The sequence below is a fragment of the Rhinatrema bivittatum genome, chromosome 1 (genome assembly GCF_901001135.1).
Source record: "Rhinatrema bivittatum chromosome 1, aRhiBiv1.1, whole genome shotgun sequence".
Lineage (NCBI taxonomy): Eukaryota > Metazoa > Chordata > Amphibia > Gymnophiona > Rhinatrematidae > Rhinatrema > Rhinatrema bivittatum.
This window is the reverse complement of record NC_042615.1, coordinates 763,620,208-763,645,696: the sequence shown is the minus strand read 5'-3', so window position 1 is coordinate 763,645,696 and position 25,489 is coordinate 763,620,208. Positions and strand designations below refer to the sequence as shown.

General features: G+C 45.6%; 1 protein-coding gene across 4 annotated transcripts in view; it reads left to right on the top strand.

The window, feature by feature from the left end:
- The window catches only part of ZNF532 (zinc finger protein 532), a 229,839-nt gene that overhangs the window by 121,021 nt on the left and 83,329 nt on the right, over positions 1-25,489 (top strand). For all 4 annotated transcript variants that reach the window (XR_003852972.1, XM_029579489.1, XM_029579507.1 and 1 more), the window contains exon 4: positions 369-545. Coding sequence is in view for 3 of the 4 variants with exons in the window: in XM_029579489.1 (XP_029435349.1) it covers positions 369-545 (177 nt within the window). In the remaining variant the exon portion in view is untranslated. The remainder of the gene's footprint in view (positions 1-368; positions 546-25,489) is intronic.

Below are 25,489 nucleotides of genomic sequence, written 5' to 3'. Positions count from 1 at the left end.
CCCACCCCTGATCTAAAGGACTGCTATATCCATGGAAATGGCTTCTAAAGTTGTCCTCTCTAAGAGCACAAAAGATAATACTTCTAAACTATGGTTTGCATTGTGTTTTTCTGGTTGGCACAATGGTTCATTGGCATCAGCAGGAGCTACTCATTTGTGATCTTTGTGCTTGCAATGTCATGCGAAGGGTTTTGCTTCACCGAAATAACAGAATTTTAGGAATGTTAAAATTATCATGAAACTTATCATAGCATTTACAGTAGCCAAGCTCTTCTGTAACTTCATATATACTCTGAGAAAAGACAAAAAAAATATTGCATATTACCAATAGGTTGAATAATGATTTGTGTGTGTGTTTTTGTTTGCAGCTGTGTACATTGCAATGTTGTATACTCTGATGTGGCTGCACTAAAATCTCACATCCAAGGATCACATTGTGAAGTCTTCTACAAGTGTCCCATCTGTCCGATGGCATTTAAATCTGCTCCCAGCACACATTCCCATGCCTATACACAGCATCCTGGTGTCAAGATAGGAGAACCAAAGTAAGACATTACTTTCCTTTTCTCTTATGACTTTTTAAGCGCCAGACAGGTCCTGAACTATATTTAGAGCATTAAAGTGTTTTATTTTAAATGTAACAGTCATTCCCATTGTGTTGTTTTATGTTCAGATGTTTGCCACAGGTTCTAACTTCAAGACTACTGTCGTCTTGTCCTTCCGCTCTTTTAGCACTCTATCCCTACAAAGCGAATCCCAGCCATTGCACACCAATGTTATAGTGCCTTTGCATTTATATAAGAAAAGGTTGCGGGGATTTTGCATGCATGGGTGGTAACCTTGTGGACAGCTTTGTGTCACTAACCTGTGGGTTAGTAAATCAGCTTCACAGAAGGACAAGAGTGGAATAAACCAGCTGAGTGAAACTTAGAGACAACAGAATTGTATACAGGAATTAATAGGTGAGAAGGGAAAAAAGAGAAAATGTTAGAATAAGAAAAGATTCAGACATAAGAACATAAGAACATGCCATACTGGGTCAGACCAAGGGTCCATCAAGCCCAGCATCCTGTTTCCAACAGTGGCAATCCAGGCCATAAGAACCTGGCAAGTACCGTAAAAACCAAGTCTATTCCATGTTACTGTTGCTAGAAATAGCAGTGGCTATTTTCTAAGTCAACTTAATTATAGCAGGTAATGGACTTCTCCTCCAAAAACGTATCCAATCCTTTTTTAAACACAGCTACACTAATTGCACTAACTAGGGATGTGAATCGGGCTTCAGACGAATGAAAATATCGTCAGAAATCGTGGGCTCCCCCGAAACAATAGAAAACCCCACAATATTGATCGTGGGGGTTCTCTTATCGTTTTGGGGGAAGGCGGGAAAAACGGCACACAAAAATAACCCCTAAACCCACCCTGACCCTTTAAAACTAATCCCTTTGCTTCCTCCACCCTCCCGACCCCCCCCAAAAACATTTTACAGGTACCTGGTGGTCCAGTGGGGGTCCCGGGAGCGATCTCCCGCTCCCGGGCTGTCGGGTGCCACTAATCAAAATGGCGCCGATGGCCCTTTGCCCTTACCATGTGACAGGGTATCCGTGCCATTGGCCGGCCTCTGTCACATGGTAGGAGCACTGGATGGCCCGTGCCATTTTTAAAGATGGCGCCGGCCATCCAGTGCTCCCTCCATGTGACAGGGGCCGGCCAATGGCACGGATACCCTGTCACATGGTAAGGGCAAAGGCCATTGGCGCCATTTTGATTAGTGGCAGCCGACGGCCCGAGAGCGGGAGATCGCTCCCGGGACCCCCACTGGACCACCAGGTACCTGTAAAATGTTTTTGGGGGGGTCGGGAGGGTGGGGGAAGCAAAGGGATTAGTTTTAAAGGGTCGGGGTGGGTTTTTTGTTTATCGGCTCGGGCACAGCCAAACAAAACCGCGATCGGGCCCGATGAAAAAAAACCCACATGTGAATCGGAACCGGAATCCGAACCGATTCTGGTTCCGATTCACATCTCTAGCACTAACCACATCCCCTGGCAACAAATTCTAGAGTTTAATTGTGCGTTGAGTGAAAAAGAACTTTCTCCGATTAGTTTTAAATGTGCCACATGCTTACTTCATGGAGTGCCCCCTAGTCTTTCTATTATCTGAAAGAGTAAATAACCGATACACATCTACCCGTTCTAGACCTTCCATGATTTTAAACACCTCAATCATATCCCCCCTCAGTCGTCTCTTCTCCAAGCTGAAAAGTCCTAACCTCTTTAGTCTTTCTTCATAGGGGAGCTGTTCCATTCCCCTTATCATTTTGGTTGCCCTTCTCTGTACCTTCTCCATCGCAACTATATCTTTTTTGAGATGCGGCGACCAGAATTGTTCACAGCACTCAAGGTGCAGACTCACCATGGAGCGATACAGAGGCATTATGACATTTTCTGTTTTATTAACCATTCCCTTCCTAATAATTCCTAACATTCTGTTTGCTTTTTTGACTGCCGCAGCACACTGAGCCGACGATTTCAATGAGTTAGCCACATATAAAATCCTGTAAAATGAAACTCAACTATTCAGGAGTGTTTTAACATATACTTAATGATTAGGAAACAGTAGGGAAAAAGCTCATATATCCATCACCTGACCAGAGTAAAAGCAGATTTTTTTAGGGATGGGTGATATGACGTACCTTGGAAAATGTGTGTTACCCATCATCTCCCTTTGAACCAACGCATTGTCAGAAAGTGCTGCTGTTTCATTCATTTGCTCCAGTCTAGGATGGCCTTGGGCTTACTAAACTTTATAAAGTTGTGTTGCCTATTCGTGAAACAGCTAGTTTGCCTAGATTCAGAAACTAGGACTTGTGGCGAGGTGCTGCCTGGTTTTGGCTTGGTTTTCCCTAGAGAACTAGGCAGTGAGTTCCAGAAAGGGGCAGAGCACCCTGATTCTTTCGTCTTTAAAAACCATAGTCCAAGCAATAAGATATCTTGTACACTGACATTGCTTTTGCATTCCTCTTGAGTGGAGGCATGATTACTGTGCACTTCAGGAAGGAGTAGTGTGATTCGTCACTAACATTTTTTTGCCTTATTTGATATCATACTATTTGTCACACTGCTCAGAAACATTTTGTTTTGACAGAAGAAATAAGCTTCTGGTCCCATACAGGTGTAATGCAGCGGGAAGCTCACCTGCAAATTTCCCTGTGCATGAGGTACCTGAACAGTGAGGAATCCTGTCACACATGCTATTTTCTGAAACCAGGCAAAATGTGAATTTTGCCTCAGAAGGGAGGTAAATTCTTTGCCATGTTGAGAAAGGCAGAATAAAAAGTACCACCAAACAGTAAAGAATCCAGTTTTCTCAAGTGGGAGTAGTCTAGTGCTTGAAACAGCGGGCTGAGACCCACAGAGGCTGTTTGTGATCTTGGGCAAATCATATTGTCCTCTTCCATTGCCCCAGGTATCAACTTAGATTATAAACCTTCACTCTATGGCAGGGACCTACCTACTGTACCTGAACTGCAACTCACCTTGAGCATAGTTTTGGAACCTGTGAGTAACGAAATCCAAATCCTTTCACTATGCACTTATAGGAGGCTGGAGCTGACCCCCATCCTAAGTTAGGGGGGGCGGGGGCAGGCCACAATAGTGGAGGTGCTCTGCCTCCGCGGAGGGGCACAGAGACTGGTGAGAGGGCTGGTGAAATTTTGCTTCAGGCAGAGGGAACAGGGCATGCTCAGCATTGCTGTGGAGAGAAAGAGAAGTTGGTTGCCAGTAAAAGGCCTTTAGCCTCATGCAAGCTGCAACTCTAGCACTATTATTTCCTATGTGGCTCCCTTTTTTTCCATTGTGACTTCCTTTCCAGGTGAGTCTGCGTGCATGTAATGTGGCGCTAGAATCTCCCGGACCCTCCTAACGGTAACAGGAGTCGAGACCCCCTCCAAACAAGCATTGTGGCCGAGGCAGCCTGCCTTGCTTTCAGCCCATTAGAAGCCGTCTCCTACTGCCGTGGCCTGGCACGGAGGTACAGCAGCAGGAGTGCGGTGGGGATGGTCTTTTCCCCACCGTATGCAAATAATTAAAAAAAAAAAAATGGGGGTGAATTAAAAGGAATGTGTGCTACTAGCAGCCATGCCATGCAGTGCTCATAGGTTAGGCGGTGTCCGGTGGTGGGGCCAGGCTGGGCCCAGGTTTGTGGGGGAGATGGGGAGACCCTCAGCAGTGATGTGGGCAGGGGGGGGGGGGGGGGGAGAGTGCAGTGATCCCCCTCCAGGTCTTTAGAGTGGGAATGATTACATGCATCTGAGGAAATGTGTCAGGAGAAAAAGATGGTGATTTTCAGGTTCCAAACCAGTGAGACCTCTTTAACAGGACTGTGCGCAATCAGTCTTCATTCTAAAGCACAACGGACTAGCATAGACGAGTAGTAGTAGTTAGTGCTGCTATTCCTCATATTACCCCAATGCCTTCCTTTAAGGGTAGTAGCTGCCGCTCTGTGCAGGTTACCCCCATACCTTAAGGATAGTAACTGCTGCTCCAATCAGGACACTCTCCATACCTATCAGGAAGGGGTAGTAGCATAGCAATAGCAAAAGTCAGTAAGATCCTTGGCTATGCAGTGCCATATATTCTGACTCCTCAGTCTTAATGTCAGACTTATAGCATGGGCATGCCGTCATTTTTTTAAATTACTTTATTTCTCTTTCTAATTTATATTGCATCTATGGCCTGCTTATTATCAGCTGATAGAAGTACCTTTCATTGAAGTTCTTGAGTTAATCAATCTGCTGGCTCTGTTTTTTAAATACTCTGTGCACCCCCTTTTGTCATTTGAGTCTGCTCAGGCATGCCCGATCGGGCATGTCTCCTGGCAGCAGATGACAGCGAATGCAATTTTTCCTTAATTCTAGATAGCAACCGACAGAAATGAGATCTGCCACTCGATGACAACAGAATGTTTCATGTTACATGCTTCATCACTCATGGTTTCTAGAACAATCCTTTGCTAGTTGTCTCGGTTCGCTCAGCTGATGACAGAGCACCGTTGGGCAGCACCCCCTTCGCACACTACCTCCTTTCCGTATCTCACCATTCCCTCCTCCACTTCCCTCCACCTAGTACCCCCATACAAACAACGTAGCACATGTCGCTGGAGCATCCCACTTCACCTGTTATAGTACTAATATATTATATTATATTATATTATATTATATCACATGGCTATTCCAAAGTTCTTAGGTTATTCCCAGTTAAAACTGCACCCAGTTTTTAATGTTTTTAATATTTGACCTCTGTTTTAATGTATCGAGTTGCTTTAATTGTAAATCGGAATGAAGGCCAACACTAATACTTCGGTATGAAAAAAAAACTCATAAAAAAAATAAACTCATAAATAAATCTGAGCATGCAGTACAAAGAGCCCCATCACAAGCACTTGCATGACAGCATTTTCTGAGTGTCATCCATCTCTTTCCCTTCTGAAGCTCTTCTTTTGCCATGCGGATTATCACCATGTCTGCACTGTCAGCCCTGTGCAAAGCAGTTTGCCATGCAGTGTGCCTTGGGTTTGAGAAGGTTGGGAACCCCAGCTGCTTTGGGTCCTGTGGCTCCTTCTCGTCTCTTCAGTCGCTCATTCCCTGCAAGGAATCCAGGCATGGTTTGTCTGGGCTATGGTGGTGGCGGCTCACATCCCCTTGGCATGCCACTGCGCCAGTGACATTTCTCAGGCTAAAACATCTCAGCTCCTTGAAGGATTCTTTGCATATTGCCATGATTCCTTAGCTAATAACCAATTGCTATTGGACTCTGGGTTTGATAGACGAAGGGGGAATGATGCTTGACTGTCATAACAGATCTGCTATTGTCCTCCTTGGGATGAAGAATACCCGTGCTAGCAGCAGGAATATGCGGTATCTTGCAGAATGATCATGCATACCAAGTTGTGAAAGGGATTTCAACAGTGATTCAGTAGGGGCTATACCATGTTGGGGCTTTTTTTTAGCTACAAAGCCCTTATTGCATTGCAGGCAGCATTGAAGTTGTTGGCATATGGCCACAGCTAGGTTGATGGGGAGTCCACGGTAAGCGAGGTGTCACTACCGTGAGGCTTGTGGCAGGGTCACCATGCTTTAAGTGTGTACTGCAAATGCTATTTTAAAGTTGTTCAGAGAATACCTCCTGCTGTTATATTGCGCATGGCTGGTGCGATGTGAAAGCTGGTCAGGCAGTGAATAGCAACCGGGTACCTCCTGCCACTGTGTTGCATGGATGGGTGAAAGTGTAGATGAGTTGCTTGTCAGGTCTTTGGCTTTGAAGACCAGGATTGGTCTGATCACCCCCAATGCTTTAGCTGCATCCTGAATAGATGAGTCCTGCTCTTGCTGTAGAACCAGGACATTTTTGAAGGGGGCAAGGCTTCAATGGCCCAGGCCCAGAATATTGCAACTTACAAAATGCAACTTAGGTGAGGGTATGGTCACCCTATAGGGATTGCATAATGGTCTAGGGCAGTGGTTCCCAAACCTATCTTGGGGGACCCCTTGCCAATCAGGTTTTCAGGATATCCACAATGAATATGCATGAGATAGATTTGCATGCACCGCCTCCATTGTATACAAATCTATCTCATGCATATTCATTGTGGTTATCTTGAAAACCTGACTGGCTAGGGGTCCCCAGGACAGGTTTGGGAACCACTAGTCTAGGGTTTAATTCATGGTTAATTTAGTAGTGTAATTTGACCTATGCTGCGGCCATAATCATCCAATAAAGATCTTCTTTTGTGAATAAGGTTGTGCCAGAGGGCTTCATTCATGGTAATATGAACTGAAATTTGTGAGGGGAGGTGTGGTGGGTGGGGTTGGAGATATCATATGGGATTTGAAAGGAGGAGTCGAGTATAAACCTGACACGGTTGAGGTTATGAGTGGGACATTTGCACCTCACAGAATACATTTAACCCATGATCTTTGTTAAATTGTCATACTATCACTGATTAAAAAACAAAAAAAAAAAATATATATATATATGTTTTCTCACTTGGCCATGGAAGGTTCTTTGCAAAACTAAAACTATTGGTTCATCATTCCCAAAGCTCATTGCCCCGTATAGTACAGCTTGTGACAGGATGCATTATTATTCAACTAAACAATTGGTTTCACAAGGTAAATATGTAACCATTCACAAATGGTTTCAGAAGTTGCCTGAAGCACAATTAATCAGTATCATGTGAAAACGATGACTGCTAAAAACAACAAAAAAAAAAAGGCAGAAGAAAGATCTTATTACCTGAAGCTGGACAAAATAGGTTCACAAAGTGCGACTGTTTTCTTTACAAGTAGTTGCTCTTGAAGAGTAGAATTATTGCATTAGTAAACCTTTGAAATGCTTGTCTAGAGCAAAGTAGCGTATGGACAGTTTTACTTGAGATTTTGTTGGTGCGTGCATATCTTTCAATTTCTACTCTATTTAATTAATAAAATAATTTTTATTCTGCCTAAAGCAGACCGGCACTCTCTGAGGATAATTTTCAAAACTTCTTGCGTATGCCCATATGTGCATTTGTATGGGCGCACGGTAATTTACTAATGTATTTAGGACCTGCCTGGATACGATATGTGCAGGCTATAAATACGAATACATATGCATGCACAAATGTTCGTGTATTTAAGCTGTGTAAGTTCGGACTTATCTCAGGACAAGTTACGATTTATGTGGTTAAGTATAAGTTTAAAAAGCGCTACTTGTCTGTCTAAATACCACTTTTTGGACTTATCCAGGTATGTAAGATAGTGGAAAAGTAAAAAAAAACCAAAACAAAACGCTATTTATCCGGGTAAGATCAAATTTATCTACGGTAGCTAGCGGCAAAGGCGCTACTTAGCTGGATAAGTCCAAATTTAGCTGGATAAGTGTGCAGAAATGCCATGCCCGCATATTTCTACTTATTTTAAAGGGATACACCAACAGATTTAACTTGCGTTATTATAGCAGTTACCCCCCCTAATTCGGCTTTTACATGCGTATGTCAGGGAATTTTATAAAATGTGCGCGGCAACGAAATAACCAGTTTGACCAATTAGTTTTCCAGTTCACCCAGTCCATCTGCTGCTCATGAAGACTCTCCTGGCTCTTAAGCCTAAATTCCCCTCCCCTTCCCTCAGTCACTCCCCACCCTCTCTCAATCCCATCCCCTCCCCCTCAGCCCTCCTCCACTCCCTTTTTCTCTGCTCCACAACTTCTTACCCTTCCACTTCTTACCCTTCACATCCCTGTCTCTCACCTCTCCCTCATTCTCCCTCTCCCCCTTCCACTTACTCACATCCCTGTCTCTCACCTCTCCCTCATTCTCCCTCTCCCCTCACTCTTCCCCACCCCCTACCTCCCTCCCACACACTCACCCACTCCTCCCTCCCTCTCACTCAGTCCCTCAGTCCCTCCCACTCCCTCCCTCACTCAGTCCCTCCCCCACACTCAATCCCTCCCTCCCTCTCACTCACTCAGTCCCTCCCTCCCTCTCTCCCACTCAGTCCCTCCCTCTCACTCAGTCACTCCCTCCCACTCCCTCCCTCCCTCCCTCCGTCCCTCCCTCTCACTCAGTCCGTCCCTCCCTCTCTCTCTCTCCTCCCTCCCTCGCTACTGGCCGCCGCCGCCCACTGCCGCCGCCGCCGCCGCTGCCACCCGCCGCCGCCATGTTTTTATTTTCTGACGCTGGCTAAGACCGACGTGCTCGCCCGCACATGCGCAGTAGAGCTGCTCTCTACTGCGCATTTGCGGCACGTCGGTCAACCTTCATTTATTAGGTTGATACCTGCCCTTCCCCCTCCCAACTTCCACCCCTTCCTTTTTCTTTCCTTTCCTCTCACCCCTCTCCAATTCTCTTTCCCATTCACTCATCTTTCTCCCCTCTTTTCTCTCTCTCATTCTTTCCCTCTCCGCTCTTTTCTCAGTCACCCACCTTCCCACCATTTCCTTTGCTTTAACACACCCTTTTTGCCCACTCACTCTCTTGCTTCCCTTCCTGTCACTCATCCTTTCAACTCACTCTCTCATTTACACCCTCCCGCCCTCTAACTCATTACCTCCTTTCTCACTCAACCCTCCCAGCTCAGGCATTATTGTCTTCTTGCTGGTGGAGTCTGGAAAACCCCGCCAGCCTTTCCTCCCCTTAATCAACACCTGCTGCCCACCTGCAGCACTAACACAACCTCACAGCCAAGCAGCTCTAGGGCATGTTGTTCCTCCTCCTCCTCCTCATCCTGCAGATCCTCTGTGATGGCTCCCAACTTGGGGATGCTGCAGCTATGCTCCACCAGCATTTTGAAGCAGCAGCATCTTGCACGGGGGCCTGAATAAGATGTTGTCACCTAGCTCTCTTGCGGGTGTGGCTACTGGTGCCAGGTGTCATTGCACTACTTCATCTGCTTGAACTCAACCAGGGTGGTGGCCCTCTGGTAGAGAAGCAGTGCCATGGTCTGTGCATTATCAGGCTTGGACACGAGCATGGTTTGGCAGCACAGTATGATGGTCTTATGGCACAGCTCATGCTGGTGCACCCAGGTGAAGATGCATGGTAGCCATGCTTCTACGCGCATGTTATAAAATTGGGCGTACATTTGTGTGCGCCGGGTAGCACACACAAATGTAGGCCGCGCGCGTACATTTTAAAATCTGCCCCAAGTGACATGAATGCAGCAGGTAAAGATGCCACCATGTGTGTCCTTAACCTTCCACTGGTAGGACCTTGAAACCCCACCGAACTTTCTGCCTCTGCCACTAATGGAAGAAAAAAAAAATCCCTTCCTCTGTGGGCCAGATGTAGTCTCTCTGTGGGCAGTAGTTAGGGAACCCCTAGTTTAAGCCTTTTGCAGAGCACAGATTCAGCTTGTCAGAAATGCTAGCCTCAAACTTCTTGTTTCACCAGTCCTTATGACTAAACTTTTCTGCAGCTACCATCTTAGAGTAACACACAGCAGCAGTAATTCTTTTTTTTTTTTTTTATTTATCATTTTTCAATTTTACACTTGATAATCCTTCCAAAGTAATAAACATTATACTTCATAATTTTCAGCATTACAAATATATAACACAACATTTGTATTTATCCATTACCCCATACGTTTATATTAAAGGATATTTCAAAGTATATTCATTCAAGAAATATCTAAAAATGAAGGCAAGCGGAAATGTTTAACAGGAGTGTCAAGAAATCAAAAACGCAAAGAAAAAGGCTTTACACAGTATCACAGTGACATTAATAAATAGACCTACTACCTCTTAGATATTGGGAGATGATGTTACAGGCCTTCGGGCTTCAATAAACTGCCGCAATTGGTCAGTTTGAAAGAACACAAAAGTTTCTTCCCCTTTCTTTAAGATACATTTACAGAGGTATCGTAATGTAAATGTGAAACCCAATGAGATGGTGTTTTGTCGAAAAGATAGCAATTCTTTTCTGCGATACTGAGTAATTGGAGTCATGTCTTGATTACAGAAACTCACAGGAAATTTTTTTTAAATAATTTCTCATTACATTCGTTACATCTTGGTTTGAGACAAGTGAAACTATAAGAACTTTTCTATCAATTATATCTAAATTTGAGTTTCGAGGAAACCCGTCAAGTTAGATAAAGGATTTTCATTTTCATTTCTGGCAACTACCCTATTAATAAGAAATCTACAAGAATTTATCGAAGGAATATTTTGTTCAGAAAAGCCTAAGGAAGTAGTCAAAAATCTTTTTAAAGTTTTATATATGGTAATTCTCCCAATATTTGGGGAAAATTTAGGATTCTTATGTTCAATTGTCTCAGTCCATTTTCCAGTAATTCCAAACGCCGTGAAGATAAAAGTTGTTCTTTTATTATTCCTGAGTTTACTGCGGCATTTGTTTGTACTTTTTTCTCCATTTCAGACACTTTATTCATCAAGACAGTTTCCTGTTCTTGAATTCCTAATATATTTTCTTGCAGGTTATAGTTTAGGGAGTCCACTTTTTTTTCAAGCAGTTTTAAAGATTGCCCCTGGCCTGCTACTAAGTCCCAAATCGCTTCGAGGGTCACCGCCCCTGGCCTCGCTGACCCCGACATCAACTCACCAGGAGCTTCTGGCTGTTGGGTGTTCTCTCCGGCCACGGGAGCTCCTACCTCCTCCAACTGAGCCTCCCTCGATGTCTCCGGCATCTCTCCATCTGTTTCTGGGCCAGTTCGCATTTGGCCCAGTTCCTCGCCTTCCGCTCCCTCAGGGACTTCTCCCTCCAGCTCCAACGGTAAGACGTCATCCGTCTGTGATGAAGCAGGTTCCCTGGTATGGTCGCGTTGCGCCGGGGGTGCACGCAGGTCCGGGCTGAGGGACGTCTCTGCTGGTGAAATTCGCTGCTCTCCTGCTGCCGCGTATGTAATGGTTTCCTCGACTCCCTCATTATTCACTGCCTGGGATAAAAAACGAATGATATCCAGCTGACTTGGGCCAGGTAAGGGCTCTGGAGGGAAAACCTTTACTTTTCCCTTCCTCCGATGGCATTTCAGTTTAAAAGAAATCTTTTTTAGAAAGAGTAGGTGGCTGGCGTTCGTCTGACCCACTGTGCCGCCATCTTGGTTTGCCGCCTCCAGAAAATTTATTTTTAAAAGTTTGTTCATAATTCTTAATTTACACACCAGGGAATTATGCAGTTATACACCTGCATAATTTAGCACATAATGTGTAATAGCATGCTAACTCATAGTGATTTGCATAATTCCTCAGAATGGGACTGCATGCTTCTTCAGAAAAGGTCAACAGGACAATAATGGAATGATGAAAGCCAAAACTGATTGGCCCTCGGGAAAGAGAAGAGAGCCAATCACTGCCTGAGAAAGAGAAAGAAGAGGATAGCAGCAGCTGCAGAGCCAACCAGTGTCTGAGTTAGAGGAGGAGGAGAACTCCAGTGGAGGAATCTGGGCTGAGGGAGGAGGTGAGCACTCAAGTTTTGGAGAAGGGGAGAGGGCAAAGAAATTTCCAAGGAAGGCAGTGAGTGATGGGAAGATGGGAGGGTGGCAATGAGGATGATTAGGGACGAAAGCAGCAGAGAAGGACTGGCAGGGCGAGATGAGAAGGGAGCAAAGGTCTGGCAAGGGGAGAATGGGATGAGGAGACTGGCAGGGGAGAGATGGAGGAGGGGTGAGTAATTGGCAGGGAGAGGGGAAACAAAGGAGGAAATGGTGAAAGGCAGAAATATTTTTAGGGGAGAGAGAGGGGCACTGAGAAAATTGGAGTCCTTTAGAGGGGGAGGGAGAGAAAACAAAGGAGGGAATTGGGACAGGGAGAAACAAATTGGGGCAGGAGGGGAAACACCAGATGAAAGGTTTGAGGAAGACAATGATCAAATGATTCTACCAACTAAAACTTTATGTCAAACGTTGCCCCTTCCACTCCGTGGGTAAAAGCACGTGCACTGTGAAACAGCGCATGACAAAGAGGCAGGGCTTAGGGCAAGGGCAGTTAGTATTGTGCAGGAAATTTCATTTTAAATTACTGTACCAACTATACACCTGCTGTAAATCAGGTACAATGTCCATGGGTATGGAAGGATCAGTGGTGCTGATCAGCCTCCAACTTTTTCAAACTTTCCAACTTTTTTTTGGAAAATTTCAACTGCTCAATAACCCACTTTTAATTTCAGAATATGGTGATCATTACATTTTTCTGAGCAGGCTGGATAACATATTGCGATCATATGACCAGATAGGTACACAACCAAAAAAAACCTATAGATATACTGAAAATAATGACATATGGGTTCCTAGGCATCTAGGACAAATTAAGAAGGTACTATGGTTCAAACATTATATTTTATCAAAAAAATAATAATAATTTGGTCATAAGAGATGTCCATAAAGAAGATGAAAAGGAAATGTAATTTATTTAGACTAAATTCTAGACATGTGAAGATTTTGTTAAAGTTATACTTTAATTTTCCTGCTTAAAACTATTACCAGGTTCTAGCTTATGACATGTTAATATTAGGGTAAAGACTTTGTTTAATCTAAAGCACTAGAACTAGCACACATAAAAAATATAGTTGCAAACAGTATTAGAATGTTCCTCTTTTGCTTTAATATTTGTTTCATTAAAAGCAGGATATTAACGTTAAAAATTCTTGAAAGTTCCTCTTAGCAGGTCTCACAATTACATAACTTCTGAGCTGGCTGTCCACAGAAAGCTAGCCTGTATAAAAAATAAATATAAGCAGTGCTTTTGTCTCCCGCAATTCTACTAACACAGGAAGGCTCACAAAATCATCCCTTTCCATGGAATTCCTTTTTCCCTGTGGAATTGTCACTGGAGACCAGATCCAGAGCATCTTCATCAGCTGTAGCCCTCATATCTCTCTCCCACCCATCCCCATCTGGTGCAATCCCATTTTATTCAGTGGATAGCGGCAATGCAGTGCCTCAAGCTGCCAGCCTCAAATGTTGCACTTTGAAATTGTTTAGCACTACTTTGTCCTGTGTGGTTCAAAATGTGACAGTAGCCCCAGGCAGCTGAGTGGGAGGACAAAGTTTTAAGCACCATACTGCCAGGAGCCTGAGGATGCTAGCTGTAGACAATGTTGAACGGGGATGATCTGGATAACTCCCCAATGTGGTTATTGTGGCAAAATTCTATCCAGGGCAGTAGAGGAGACCAATTGTTTTGCCAGAGATTTGCATATGCTCTTAAGAAAGCCTTGAGGATCTGGTTGGTCCACTCAGTTTGGCCAATGGTCTGCGGGTAACAGGCTGATGAGAAATCAAGTGTGATATTAAATTTTTTGCAAAGGTTTTTCCAGAACTTCATCATAAACTCTACTCCCCGGTTGCTGACTACATGTTCCGGCAGTCTGTGGAGACGAAACACACGATGGAAAAATTGTTAGGCCAACTCGAGGGTCAAAGACAAGCTGGGAGGGAAACAAAATTAGCAATTTTAGAGAAGCAATCGGCTATTACCCAAATGCCAATGCATCCATTGGAAGGTGGTGACTCCATTAAAAAAATCCACAGCTATATGGGACCATGGCTTTTCAGGGACCAGAAAAGGCTGTAGAAGCCCCCAGGAACTGCAGTGAGAGGGCTTTTTAATGGCATAATAGAGGCAAGACTTGATATAGTGCTGGACATTCTGAGCTAAGTGGAACCACCAATAATACTGGGATAGTAACTCAAGAGTTTACCAGGCACTGGGGTGCCCTGCAAATGGAGAATCATGGGCCCAGTGGAAGAACTTTTCAAGTAGGAATTTCAGAAGTACTGTCTTCCCTGAGTGTACCAGAATAACTGCAGCTGACAGAATTCTTTCAGGGTGAAGTATGTGCCATGGAGGTATATGAGTGCCAGGTGTCTCAAAAGAGCAAAGAAATTGAATCAATTGAAAAACAATGGCCATCTTGCTTGCTGAGTACTCAACCTCCGGGCTTGCAGGAGGTATTACAGGCTCTTATAATCTGTATAGATTGTGACAGGGTGCAGTGCCCCTTCCCGAAGGTGTCTCCATTCTTTGAGGGCCAGTTATATGGCCAGCTATTCACAATCACCTATAGTATAAATCCTTTCTGGAAGCGAGAACTTCTTGGAGTAAAAATACATGGAACTAATAACCCATTATCATTAAGTTGGGATAGCGTGGCCCCAACCCTTGTGGTGGAAGCATCCACCTCTACAATGAAAGGTTTCTGGAGATTGGGGTTTTGCAACCAGTTTGAAGCACCATACTGCCAGGAAGCATCTAGAAAGGTCACCTTAAGTCAGTCAAAGGCTTGGAGTGCCTTTGTCGTCCAGTTTTTGGTATCAGAAATCTTCTTAGGAAGGGAGGTGAGATGTGACATGATAGATGAGTAGTATGGTAGTAGTTCATGAATCCCAGGTATCTTTGGAGAGCTTTAAGGCCAACAGGTTGGCAACTTCCTTTTAGTGCTCACCTTATCTGAGTCCATCATAAGTTCTTGATGTGATATGATGTATCCCAGAAAGGGCAATTCAGTCTTTCAAATGAACATTTTTCATGCTTGCCATATAAATGGTTGTCTCATACTCTTTGCAGAACAGTCTTCACATGTCTGTGGTGTCATCCTCACATATGCAAATAAGATTGTAGGCACCATGGAGATTGAAGATCCTGGCCCCTTGTAGCCTGTTGAATAGTTCCGAGATTAATAGCAGCAGGTAGCAATTCCTTTGGGTGATGGCATTAAAACCCCTGTAATCTATGTACAGTCGTAGGGACCCATATTTCTTCCCTACAAAGAAAGTCTGCTCTAGCTGGTAAGGCCAAATGAAGCTATGCTTCAGATTTTCCTTGATTTGGATGGACATGACTTGTGTTTCAGGAATGGACAAAGGGTACACATGACATCTTGGTGGAATCTTGCCTGGCAGAAGATCGATTGCACAGTCATATGATCTATGAGGTGATAGGGTCTCAGCTTGATGTTTATTGAAAATGACGATGTAGGCAGCTTAGGCCTAAGGAAGGCCTGGGGGCACTGGGATGATTGTCAGGGCAACAGCAATCAGAAAGAGTTCTAGTTGAAGACATTCTTGATTGCAGTTCTGGGAGAAGACATTCTTGATTGCAGTTGGGTCCCCATTAGAAAATCCTGAGGGTTCTCCAATCAATGGTGGAGTTTTGCTAGACTGATCATGGTAACCCCAGAATAATGGGATTCACTGCATTAGGCAAAACAAAGGGAGAGGAGTAGCCTAGTGATTAAAGCAGCAGGCTGCAAACCAGGTAATCCAGTGTTCAAATCCCACTATTGCCTCTTGTGACCTTGGGCAAGTCACTTTACCCTTTGTTGATTATAAGCCTTCAGGGGATAGGAAAATACCTACCAGTACCTAAATATAAAAAAATCTAAAATATATAAATAAAGAGAGAAGATAATTTGCTCCTGATATAGAACTCCAATTCACAAGGTCAGAGGAATAGTAGTCTAGACCAAATGATAGGGGCTCTTCATAAATGTAGGATATCTTCACCGAGGGTTCCAAAGTAATCATGGGTAACATGTATTGTTGCACCTGGGCTTCTTTAATAAAGTTCCCTGCTGCTCCAGAGTCTAGGAACACATCTGTGGTGAAGATCCACAGAAGACCCTAGGTTTGGAAATTTTCGAATTTCTCCGGGCACTAAGAGGCATATAGTGCCCATGTTCAGCACAGTTAAGGCATAAATTAAGACACCACCATCTCTGTTTTTCTTCATCGGTTAATTTTGCCCAGCTGAGCTGCATGGGCACCTCCACGGTAGCAATGGGTATATTCTTGGGTAGGAATTGCTAGAGAATACAGAAATCTTGGCGCCAGCTTCAAATGTTTTCAGGAGGAGTCACTCTCTCTTGCTTGCTTGCTCCTGGAAGCAGATGTCCACCTTAATACAGAGTGTGATGAGATCATGCAGCCCCAGAGGTTTATCCCTACTGACAAGCTCATTCTTAGAACAGTCATTCAGGTCTTTTCAAAACAATGGCTGTTAAACTCTCCCCATTCTATCTAAGCTCAGAGGCAAGGGTTCTAAACTGAATGGCATAGTCTCTGACGCTCTTACCTCCCTGCTTGAGTCAAAATAGCTCCACAGTTGCCAAGGAGGAGCACCCAGGCTCCTGAAAGACTTTATGGAATTGTGCCAGGAATTCCTCCAGGTTTCTCATGAGGGGTTTGTTTCATTCCCAAAGGAGGATGCAACGACAAGGCAGATCCAGACAGTAAGGGCAGGATGAAAGTTACCTTAGTCCAGTCAGAGGGAAAGCTGGCTGCTTGGAACTCAAAACGCATCAGGCACAGGTTGATGAAGCCTCGACAGGTCCTGGGGTCTCCACAATATCTAGGCAGTGGGGCCAGATGTGGTATTGGCATGGTGCTGCAAGCCAAGACTAATAGAGGTGGAACCAGAGGTTCAGGTACTGGTAAAACATCGATTAATATGGCCAGCCTGCTATCTGATTTAATTGTTCCTGTTGCTGCTGTATCTGATAGGAAGACCAGGGATCATCTGAGCTGATGATATGTCTGACGAACACATGGCCTCAGCAATCTGTCATGATGTATTAGTCCTTTGACTGTGGTTGATTGGAACACCCTAGGCCTATTGCCAACAGCAGGCAGACATGCTCAAGCTGGAACAGGATCTACTTCACCTATACCGACATCTTTCCTGCAGATTGAGCCCTTGGGTTCCTAGGCCAGCAGGACTTAGGTGGGGAAACAGCAAGAGGACGGTGAGGAGATGTCAGTATTTGGGGTGACGTCTGGCAGGCAGCAAGCAAGAAGAGTCAGTATCTGGGCTGAGATCAAGCAGGCAGCAAAGAGATAGAAGATGGAATAGCAAATTCAAAATATGCACTTACATTACATGCTTAAGCTGAATAGAACTTGATGCTATTATTACTTGTTTGTTTATACTTGTTACCAGACAAGTGGCACCTTTTCACCACACACCAACATGAAACCTTGGCAACTTAGACAAGTAACTAAAGAGATAGCCAATGGGAATGCAGAACTACAGTTCTAGCTAATGAACTGCTCCCCATTTGGCACTGTTAAACCTATTTGTCACATTTTCAGTTAGTGCACACTAAATCCAGTTAGCGAGAACTAAATCCGGTTACTGCACAGAACTTAGTACATAGTGTCATGAAACTAAAAAAATCACAAAATTTTGTTTTTTTTCTTGAGTCTCATGGTTCTAATAAAATGAAATTAAATAGACGATACAGTTGACATTGTCTATTTCATTTTAAACAAATTCACATCCCTAGCATTTTTTAGCATTAAATCTTAGCTGCCATACCATTCTACAAGCTTTGTAAGATACTTTTTCATATTTTCTACAGCTTCTTAACTGTCTACTTTGTTGCAGATTTTGGTATAATCAGCAAAAGGCAAACTTTTCTGATTATCCTATCCTTGGAGTAAAATCCATTATCATTACTCTTTGTCGCCTCCCACTCAACCAGTTTGTAACCTATTCAATCACTTTAAGAACATACTAAGGGTGCCCAATTTATGTATCAGTCACCTATGTGAAACCATGTCAAAGGCCTTATGGAAATCCTAGTGCATTACATCTTGCCTTATCCCCTGATTCAACATTTTGGTCACCCAAAGAAATTGATCAGATTTGTCAGAAAAGACCTACCCCATTATATAGAAATAGAGAAACATGACAACAGAAAAAGACCATATGGCCCGTCTAGTCTGCCCAGCCACCCAATTATTTTAGCTTTATAATTCCCATCATTCCCTTAGAGATCTCTTGAATTTATCAGTGCTTTCTTGAATTTAGATACTGTTTTTGACTTCACCACCTCCACTAGGAGGGCATGCTATGCATCGACCACCCTCTCTGTAAAGAAATATTTCCAAAGATTACTCCTGAGTCTATCCCCTTTCAGCCTCATCCCATGACCCCTCGTTCTAGAAACTCCTTTTGGTTGAAAGAGGCTCACCTCCTGTGCATGGAAACCATTGAGATATGTAAATGTTGATATCGTATCTCCCTTACCTTGCTTTTCCTCTAGAGTGGACATGTTTAGATCTTTGTCTATCCCCATAAGCTTCAGAATGAAGACCTCGACCATTTTAGTATGCACCCTCTAGATCGACTTCATTCTGTTTATATCCTATTGAAGGTGTGATCTCCAGAATTGTAGACAGTATTCTAAATGAGGTCTCACTACTAGGGACCTATATAGGAGGCACTATCACCTCCCTTTTTCTGTTGACCATTTCTGTCCTTATGTAGTCAAGCATCTTTCTGGCTTTTGCCATCACTTTATCCACCTTAAGATCATCAGATACAATCACTCCTAGATGCTGCTCTTTCTTGCCAATACTGTATATCTCTCTTGGGTTTTTGCATCCTAAATGATTTTTTAGCATTAAATCTTAGCTGCCAGACTCTAGACCATTCCTTGAGCTTCACTAAATTCCTCCTCATGTTTTCAACAGATTTCTGGCTGTCCACCCTTTTGCAGATTTTGGTTTCAATGGCAAAAAGACAAACCTTTCCTGACAATAGGGATGTGAATCGTTTTTTGATGATTTTAAAAAAATCGTCAGATATTTTTTAAATCGTCAAAAATCGTTAGAGTCACAATACAATAGAAATTCCTCTGATTTATCGTGAAAAATCGTAAATCGGGGGAGGGGGAGCGCGGGAAAACCGGCACACCAAAACAACCCCTAAACCCACCCTGACCCTTTAAAACGAATCCTCCACCCTCCCGAACCCCCCAAAATGTTTTAAATTACCTGTTGATCCAGTGGGGGGGTCCTGGCGTGATCTCCCGCTCTCGGGCCATCGGCGCCATTTTGGCTGCCACTAAAAAAAATGGCGCCGATTAAAAAAAACAAAAAAAAAAACAAACCACCCTACCCTTTAAATTGACCCCCTTAGCCTTCCCCACCCTCCTGACCCCCCCCCCCCCACGAACCTTTTAAAATTACCTGGTGGTCCAGAGGGGGCGCGGGGAGCGATCTCCCACTCTCGGGCCATCGGCTGCCACTAATAAAAATGGCGCCGATGGCCCTTTGCCCTTAACATGTGACAGGGGCCAGTCAATGGCACGGATTCCCTGTCACATGGTGTTATGGTTCTGGGGTGTGAACCCTTGGTTCAGCGAAGAATGAATATTCAGTCGCTGATTGGCGAAACCTCGACTAGGACTATCTTGAAGGTCTGGATGAAGACCCCTCCAGCAGGATGAGGTATAAAGCTGAGCTGGCGCCTCCAGCAGGTCGTGGGAAGTAAAGCTGAGCTGGCGCCTCCAGCAGGTCGTGGACTCAAAGGTGAATGTCCTCAGCAGGTCGGAGAAGGTAGAGCTGAGCTGGCGCCTCCAGCAGGTCGTGGACTCAAAGGTGAATGTCCTCAGCAGGTCGGAGAAAGTGAAGTTGGGCTGGCGCCTCCAGCAGGTCGTGGATTCAAAGGTAGAATAGTTCAGGCAATGAGAGTTTAAAGGAAGTTCCAGAGCCAGTCCGGGGATCGGAAGCCAAAGTGTACCTCGCAGCCAGTCCAAAAGATCAGATGCCAAAGAGTACGCCAACGCCAGTCCAGAGGTCAGAAGCCAGAGAAGATGCCGCAGCCAGTCCAGGGGTCAGATGCCAGAGAATACGCCAAAGCCGATCCAGGAATCAGGAACCAGAGAATACGTCACAGCCAGTCCAGGGTTCAGGAGCCAGAGAGAAGACACCGCCAGTCAGAAGTCACAACCGAAGATCAGGAATCACAACAGGAACAAGCCAGGAGCCAAGATGAAGTCAAGGCAAGGTCTGAAGTGCAGGGCCTGCCTTAAATAGCTCCTTCCAGCTGGCACACCAGGGGAGAGCCAATCCCGCTGCAGGAGGCATCCAGCAGCCAATCAGAGGCAACGATGTTGGTCCCTGAAGGGAGGCGGAGCCAGCAACCCGGAAGAGGAGCCGAAACGCCGCGGCCATGTTGTGCTGCGGTCCGCGGCCCCGGACCCACGATTCAGCACCTCATCAGGGCAACTGCGGCTGTCTGCCGCGCTGGTAAGTGGCGCCCCTCGGGCGCGTCGCGTCGCGAGCGCGGCTCCTAACAGTACCCCCTCCTTTAGGCCTCCCTCTAGAAGGCTTGGGCTTCTCGGGATGACGAACATGAAAGGTCCTGAGAAGATCTTTATCCAAGATATTGGTAGCAGGTTCCCAAGAATTCTCTTCTGGGCCGAAACCCTCCCAGGCAAGAAGGTACTCCCATTTACGGCCTCGTTTGCGCACATCCAGGACTTCTTGAACCCGATAAATGGTATCCTCGTCAGCCTGTACCAACGGAGAAACAGGTGTCTTACGAGAGGGCCAAGTGAGAAGTACGGGCTTCAAAAGGGATACATGAAAGGAATTATGAATACGTAGTGTGGAAGGCAGTCGTAATTGATAAGTCACTGGACCCACTTGTCTAATCACTGGAAAGGGCCCAATGTATCGAGGAGCCAATCTCATGGAGGGAACCCGTAAACGAATGTGTCTGGTACTTAGCCACACTTTGTCTCCCGGAAGGAATCGTGGTGCTGGCCGTCGGTGCCGATCCGCAAATTTCTTGGAAGTGGCAGCTGCTCTTCTTAACATTCGGCGCGTATGGATCCATAGTTGTTTGAAATGTAGAGCCGTTACCTGGGCCGCTGGAGAGGTAACTGGCAAGGGTAAGGGTACCGGTGGAGCGGGTTGCAGTCCATAAACGATAGTAAAAGGAGAAGCCCCCGTAGACGTGCAAGTGTGAAAATTGTGAGAGAACTCGGCCCAGGGCAGCAGGGCCGACCAGTCGTCTTGTTGAGAATTAACATAAGTTCGTAGAAATTGCTTCAAGGACCGGTTGGTCCGTTCGGACTGCCCGTTGGCCTGGGGGTGGAACGCCGTGGTGAAATCTAGAGCAATGTGGAATGTAGTACAAAGACTCCGCCAGTATCTTGCAGTGAACTGAGATCCACGGTCAGAGGTAATGTGCTGTGGAATGCCATGGAGACGAAAAATGTGTAACATGAAGAGTTGAGCCAGACGTGGAGCAGATGGAAGAGCAGGTAGAGGTGTAAAATGAGCCATCTTCGAGAAGCGGTCTATCACAACCCAAATGACCGTATGACCTTCAGAAGGCGGCAGATCAACAATAAAGTCCGTGGAGATATGAGACCAAGGTTTGGCAGGTACCGGAAGAGGTTGTAATAGCCCCCAAGACCGTCCAGTAGGATCCTTGTGTTGAGCGCACGTAGGACAAGAACTTACGTAGGCGCGAACGTCCTTACGCATTCCAGGCCACCAATAGTGATGCTGCAGGAGGGCAAGCGTACGTCTCTGCCCTGAATGCCCAGCTACCTGGGAATCATGGCCCCATTTCAGTACCCTGTTGCGAAGTCTTCGAGGTACCACTGTTTTGCCAACAGGAACCGTGAAGGACGCAGAGAGAATAATACGAGCAGGATCGATGATGTTTTGAATGGGCTCTAAGATGTCTTCGCTGACAAAAGAGCGCGATAACGCGTCTGCTTTAATGTTTTTGCTGGCGGGTCGATATCGGATCTCAAAATCAAAACGGGTAAAAAAAAGTGCCCAGCGGGCTTGACGTGGATTGAGCCGTTGAGCCTGCTGTAAATAGATAAGGTTTTTGTGGTCAGTAAAAACCGTGATCGTATGTGGAGACCCCTCCAGCCATTGGCGCCATTCCTCGAAAGCAAGTTTAATGGCGAGCAACTCTTGGTCGCCTATAGAGTAATTGCGCTCAGCGGGTGAAAATTTCTTAGAAAAGTAAGAGCAGGGATGAGACTTGCCAGAGACAGAAATTTGGCTCAAGACCGCACCTACTCCTACAGTGGACGCATCAACTTCGACAGTGAAGGGACGTCTGGGATCTGGGTGATGCAGGCACGGTTGTCGTAAAAAGGAGTCTTTAAGAGTTTGGAATGCCTCAATAGCGTCCACAGGCCAGGATTGAACATTAGCGCCAGTACGGGTGAGTGCAGTAAGCGGTGCCGCGAGCTTGGAAAAATCCTTGATGAAACTGCGGTAATAGTTGGCGAATCCAAGGAACCGCTGCAGTGCGCGGAGACCAGTTGGTTGAGGCCAATGCTGTATACAACGTAATTTGGCCGGATCCATCTGAAATCCTCGGTGAGAGATGATATACCCTAAAAAGGGAACAGAATCAGTCTCGAAAACACATTTTTCTAATTTAGCATATAAATGATTCTCCCGCAGGCGTTGCAAAATCAGTAGAACATGTTGACGGTGAGCTGGCAAATCGTTGGAAAAAATTAAGATATCATCCAAATAAACCACCACACAGACGTAAAGTAGATCCCTGAAGATTTCGTTGATGAAGTTTTGGAAGACGGCAGGAGCATTAGTTAAGCCAAACGGCATAACTAAATATTCATAGTGTCCGTCCCTGGTGTTAAAAGCCGTCTTCCACTCGTCACCCTCACGAATCCGAACTAGATTATAGGCGCCACGTAAGTCGAGTTTAGAAAAAATTCGGGCTCCTTGCAACCGGTCAAATAACTCAGTGATGAGGGGTAAGGGGTATCTGTCCTTGATGGTTATAGCATTGAGCCCTCTAAAATCAATGCAAGGTCGTAACGTCCCATCTTTTTTTTTGACAAAAAAAAATCCAGCTCCCGCCGGGGAGGTAGATCTTCTTATAAATCCTTTCTGCAGGTTATCCTGAATGTATTCGGACATGGCTAGAGTCTCTGAAATGGATAAGGGATACGTTCTCCCTCGAGGTGGTGTGGATCCCGGAATCAAATTGATAGCACAATCGAACTCCCTGTGAGGAGGCAAGATGTCTGCAGCCTCTTTGGAGAATACATCCGCAAATTGTTCATATTGAGAGGGTAAATTCCCTAGGTCAGAGGTACAAATGAAACTCTGTGTGCTTGACGTAGTGTTAAAACATACTCCCAGACAATTAGATCCCCACTGCTTCAGTTTTAGAGTAGTCCAATCAAATTGGGGATTATGACGCTGTAGCCACGGAATGCCCAGAACCACGGGATGAATGGCTTTTTTGAGTACATAAAACGTAATTTGCTCCCGGTGATCTGGTGCGATGAGACAATCCAGAGGTTCCGTCTGATGAGTAATGGTCCCGGGTAAAGGATCCCCGTGGATAGATGAGACTACTAAAGGTGTAGGACAGAGTTGAGTAGGAATTTGTAATTGTTCGATTAATTCTTGCAAGATAAATTCTCCACCGGCACCGGAGTCCACTAGGGCCAAGGTGGTAAACGCATGTCCTTTGACGGTGAGGGTGACAGGTAGCGTCAGTGGGGGAGCTGGAGAAGTAAGACCTAGGGTTACTCCCCCCATGGACCCTAGGCTTTGGAGTTTCCCGGTCGGATAGGACAGCCTGCAATCCGATGACCGGAACCTCCACAATATAAACAAAGTCCTTCTCTACGTCGTCTCTGACGCTCAGCTGGAGACAGAGGTCCTCTGCCAAGTTGCATGGGTTCTTCAGTAACGGTTGCGCTAGAATGTGCTTCTCGAGTATTCATGGAAGGCGGAGTTTGAGAGTAGGAATTGGACGGGCGTCGTCTAATTCCCAGGCCCTCCCGAACTCTTTCCTGAATTCGCCGATCGATTCTGGTGGCTAATTCAATAAGTGAATTTAAGGAGGCAGGAAGTTCCCTGGCTGCTAGTTCATCCTTGATTTTAGAAGAGAGGCCCTCTAAATAAATTGTTCGGAGGGTGGCCTCCTCCCACTGAAGCTCTGTTGCCAGTGTTCGGAATTCAATATTGTAGTCCATGAGAGCGCGCCCTCCTTGCTGAAGGTGCAGGATGGTGGATCCGGCTGCTGCTTTTTTTCCTGGCTCTTCAAATACCAAACGGAACAACTCTGTAAAGCGAGGGAAGTCCTGTAGAACTGGATCAGCACTCTGCCACAGGGCCGAACCCCATGCGAGGGCTTTACCATCCAATAGCGATAATATGTAGGTAGTTCTGGTAACATCGTCCGGGAAGAGAGCGGATTGTAGATGAAAATGCATATTGCATTGGTCCAGAAATCCCAAACATAAGCGTGGGTCTCCAGCATACCGAGGTGGGACCGGTAAAGGTACTACCGGACGAGGAAGTCCTTGCAGTGTAGATGGAGCAGGAGCAGTTGGTGGCCTGACTGCGGGTGGAGCAACTTGTGTGGCGACCATAGCGTCTAGACGGGCATTCAATCGTTCGATGGAGGTGGCCATGGCTTCTAACATATTCTGTTGTTCGACTACCCTCTGTGCCAGGCCGGGAATTGCTCGTAGTGCCGAGGTCTCTGCCGGGTCCATGGCCTTGACTTACTGTTATGGTTCTGGGGTGTGAACCCTTGGTTCAGCGAAGAATGAATATTCAGTCGCTGATTGGCGAAACCTCGACTAGGACTATCTTGAAGGTCTGGATGAAGACCCCTCCAGCAGGATGAGGTATAAAGCTGAGCTGGCGCCTCCAGCAGGTCGTGGGAAGTAAAGCTGAGCTGGCGCCTCCAGCAGGTCGTGGACTCAAAGGTGAATGTCCTCAGCAGGTCGGAGAAGGTAGAGCTGAGCTGGCGCCTCCAGCAGGTCGTGGACTCAAAGGTGAATGTCCTCAGCAGGTCGGAGAAAGTGAAGTTGGGCTGGCGCCTCCAGCAGGTCGTGGATTCAAAGGTAGAATAGTTCAGGCAATGAGAGTTTAAAGGAAGTTCCAGAGCCAGTCCGGGGATCGGAAGCCAAAGTGTACCTCGCAGCCAGTCCAAAAGATCAGATGCCAAAGAGTACGCCAACGCCAGTCCAGAGGTCAGAAGCCAGAGAAGATGCCGCAGCCAGTCCAGGGGTCAGATGCCAGAGAATACGCCAAAGCCGATCCAGGAATCAGGAACCAGAGAATACGTCACAGCCAGTCCAGGGTTCAGGAGCCAGAGAGAAGACACCGCCAGTCAGAAGTCACAACCGAAGATCAGGAATCACAACAGGAACAAGCCAGGAGCCAAGATGAAGTCAA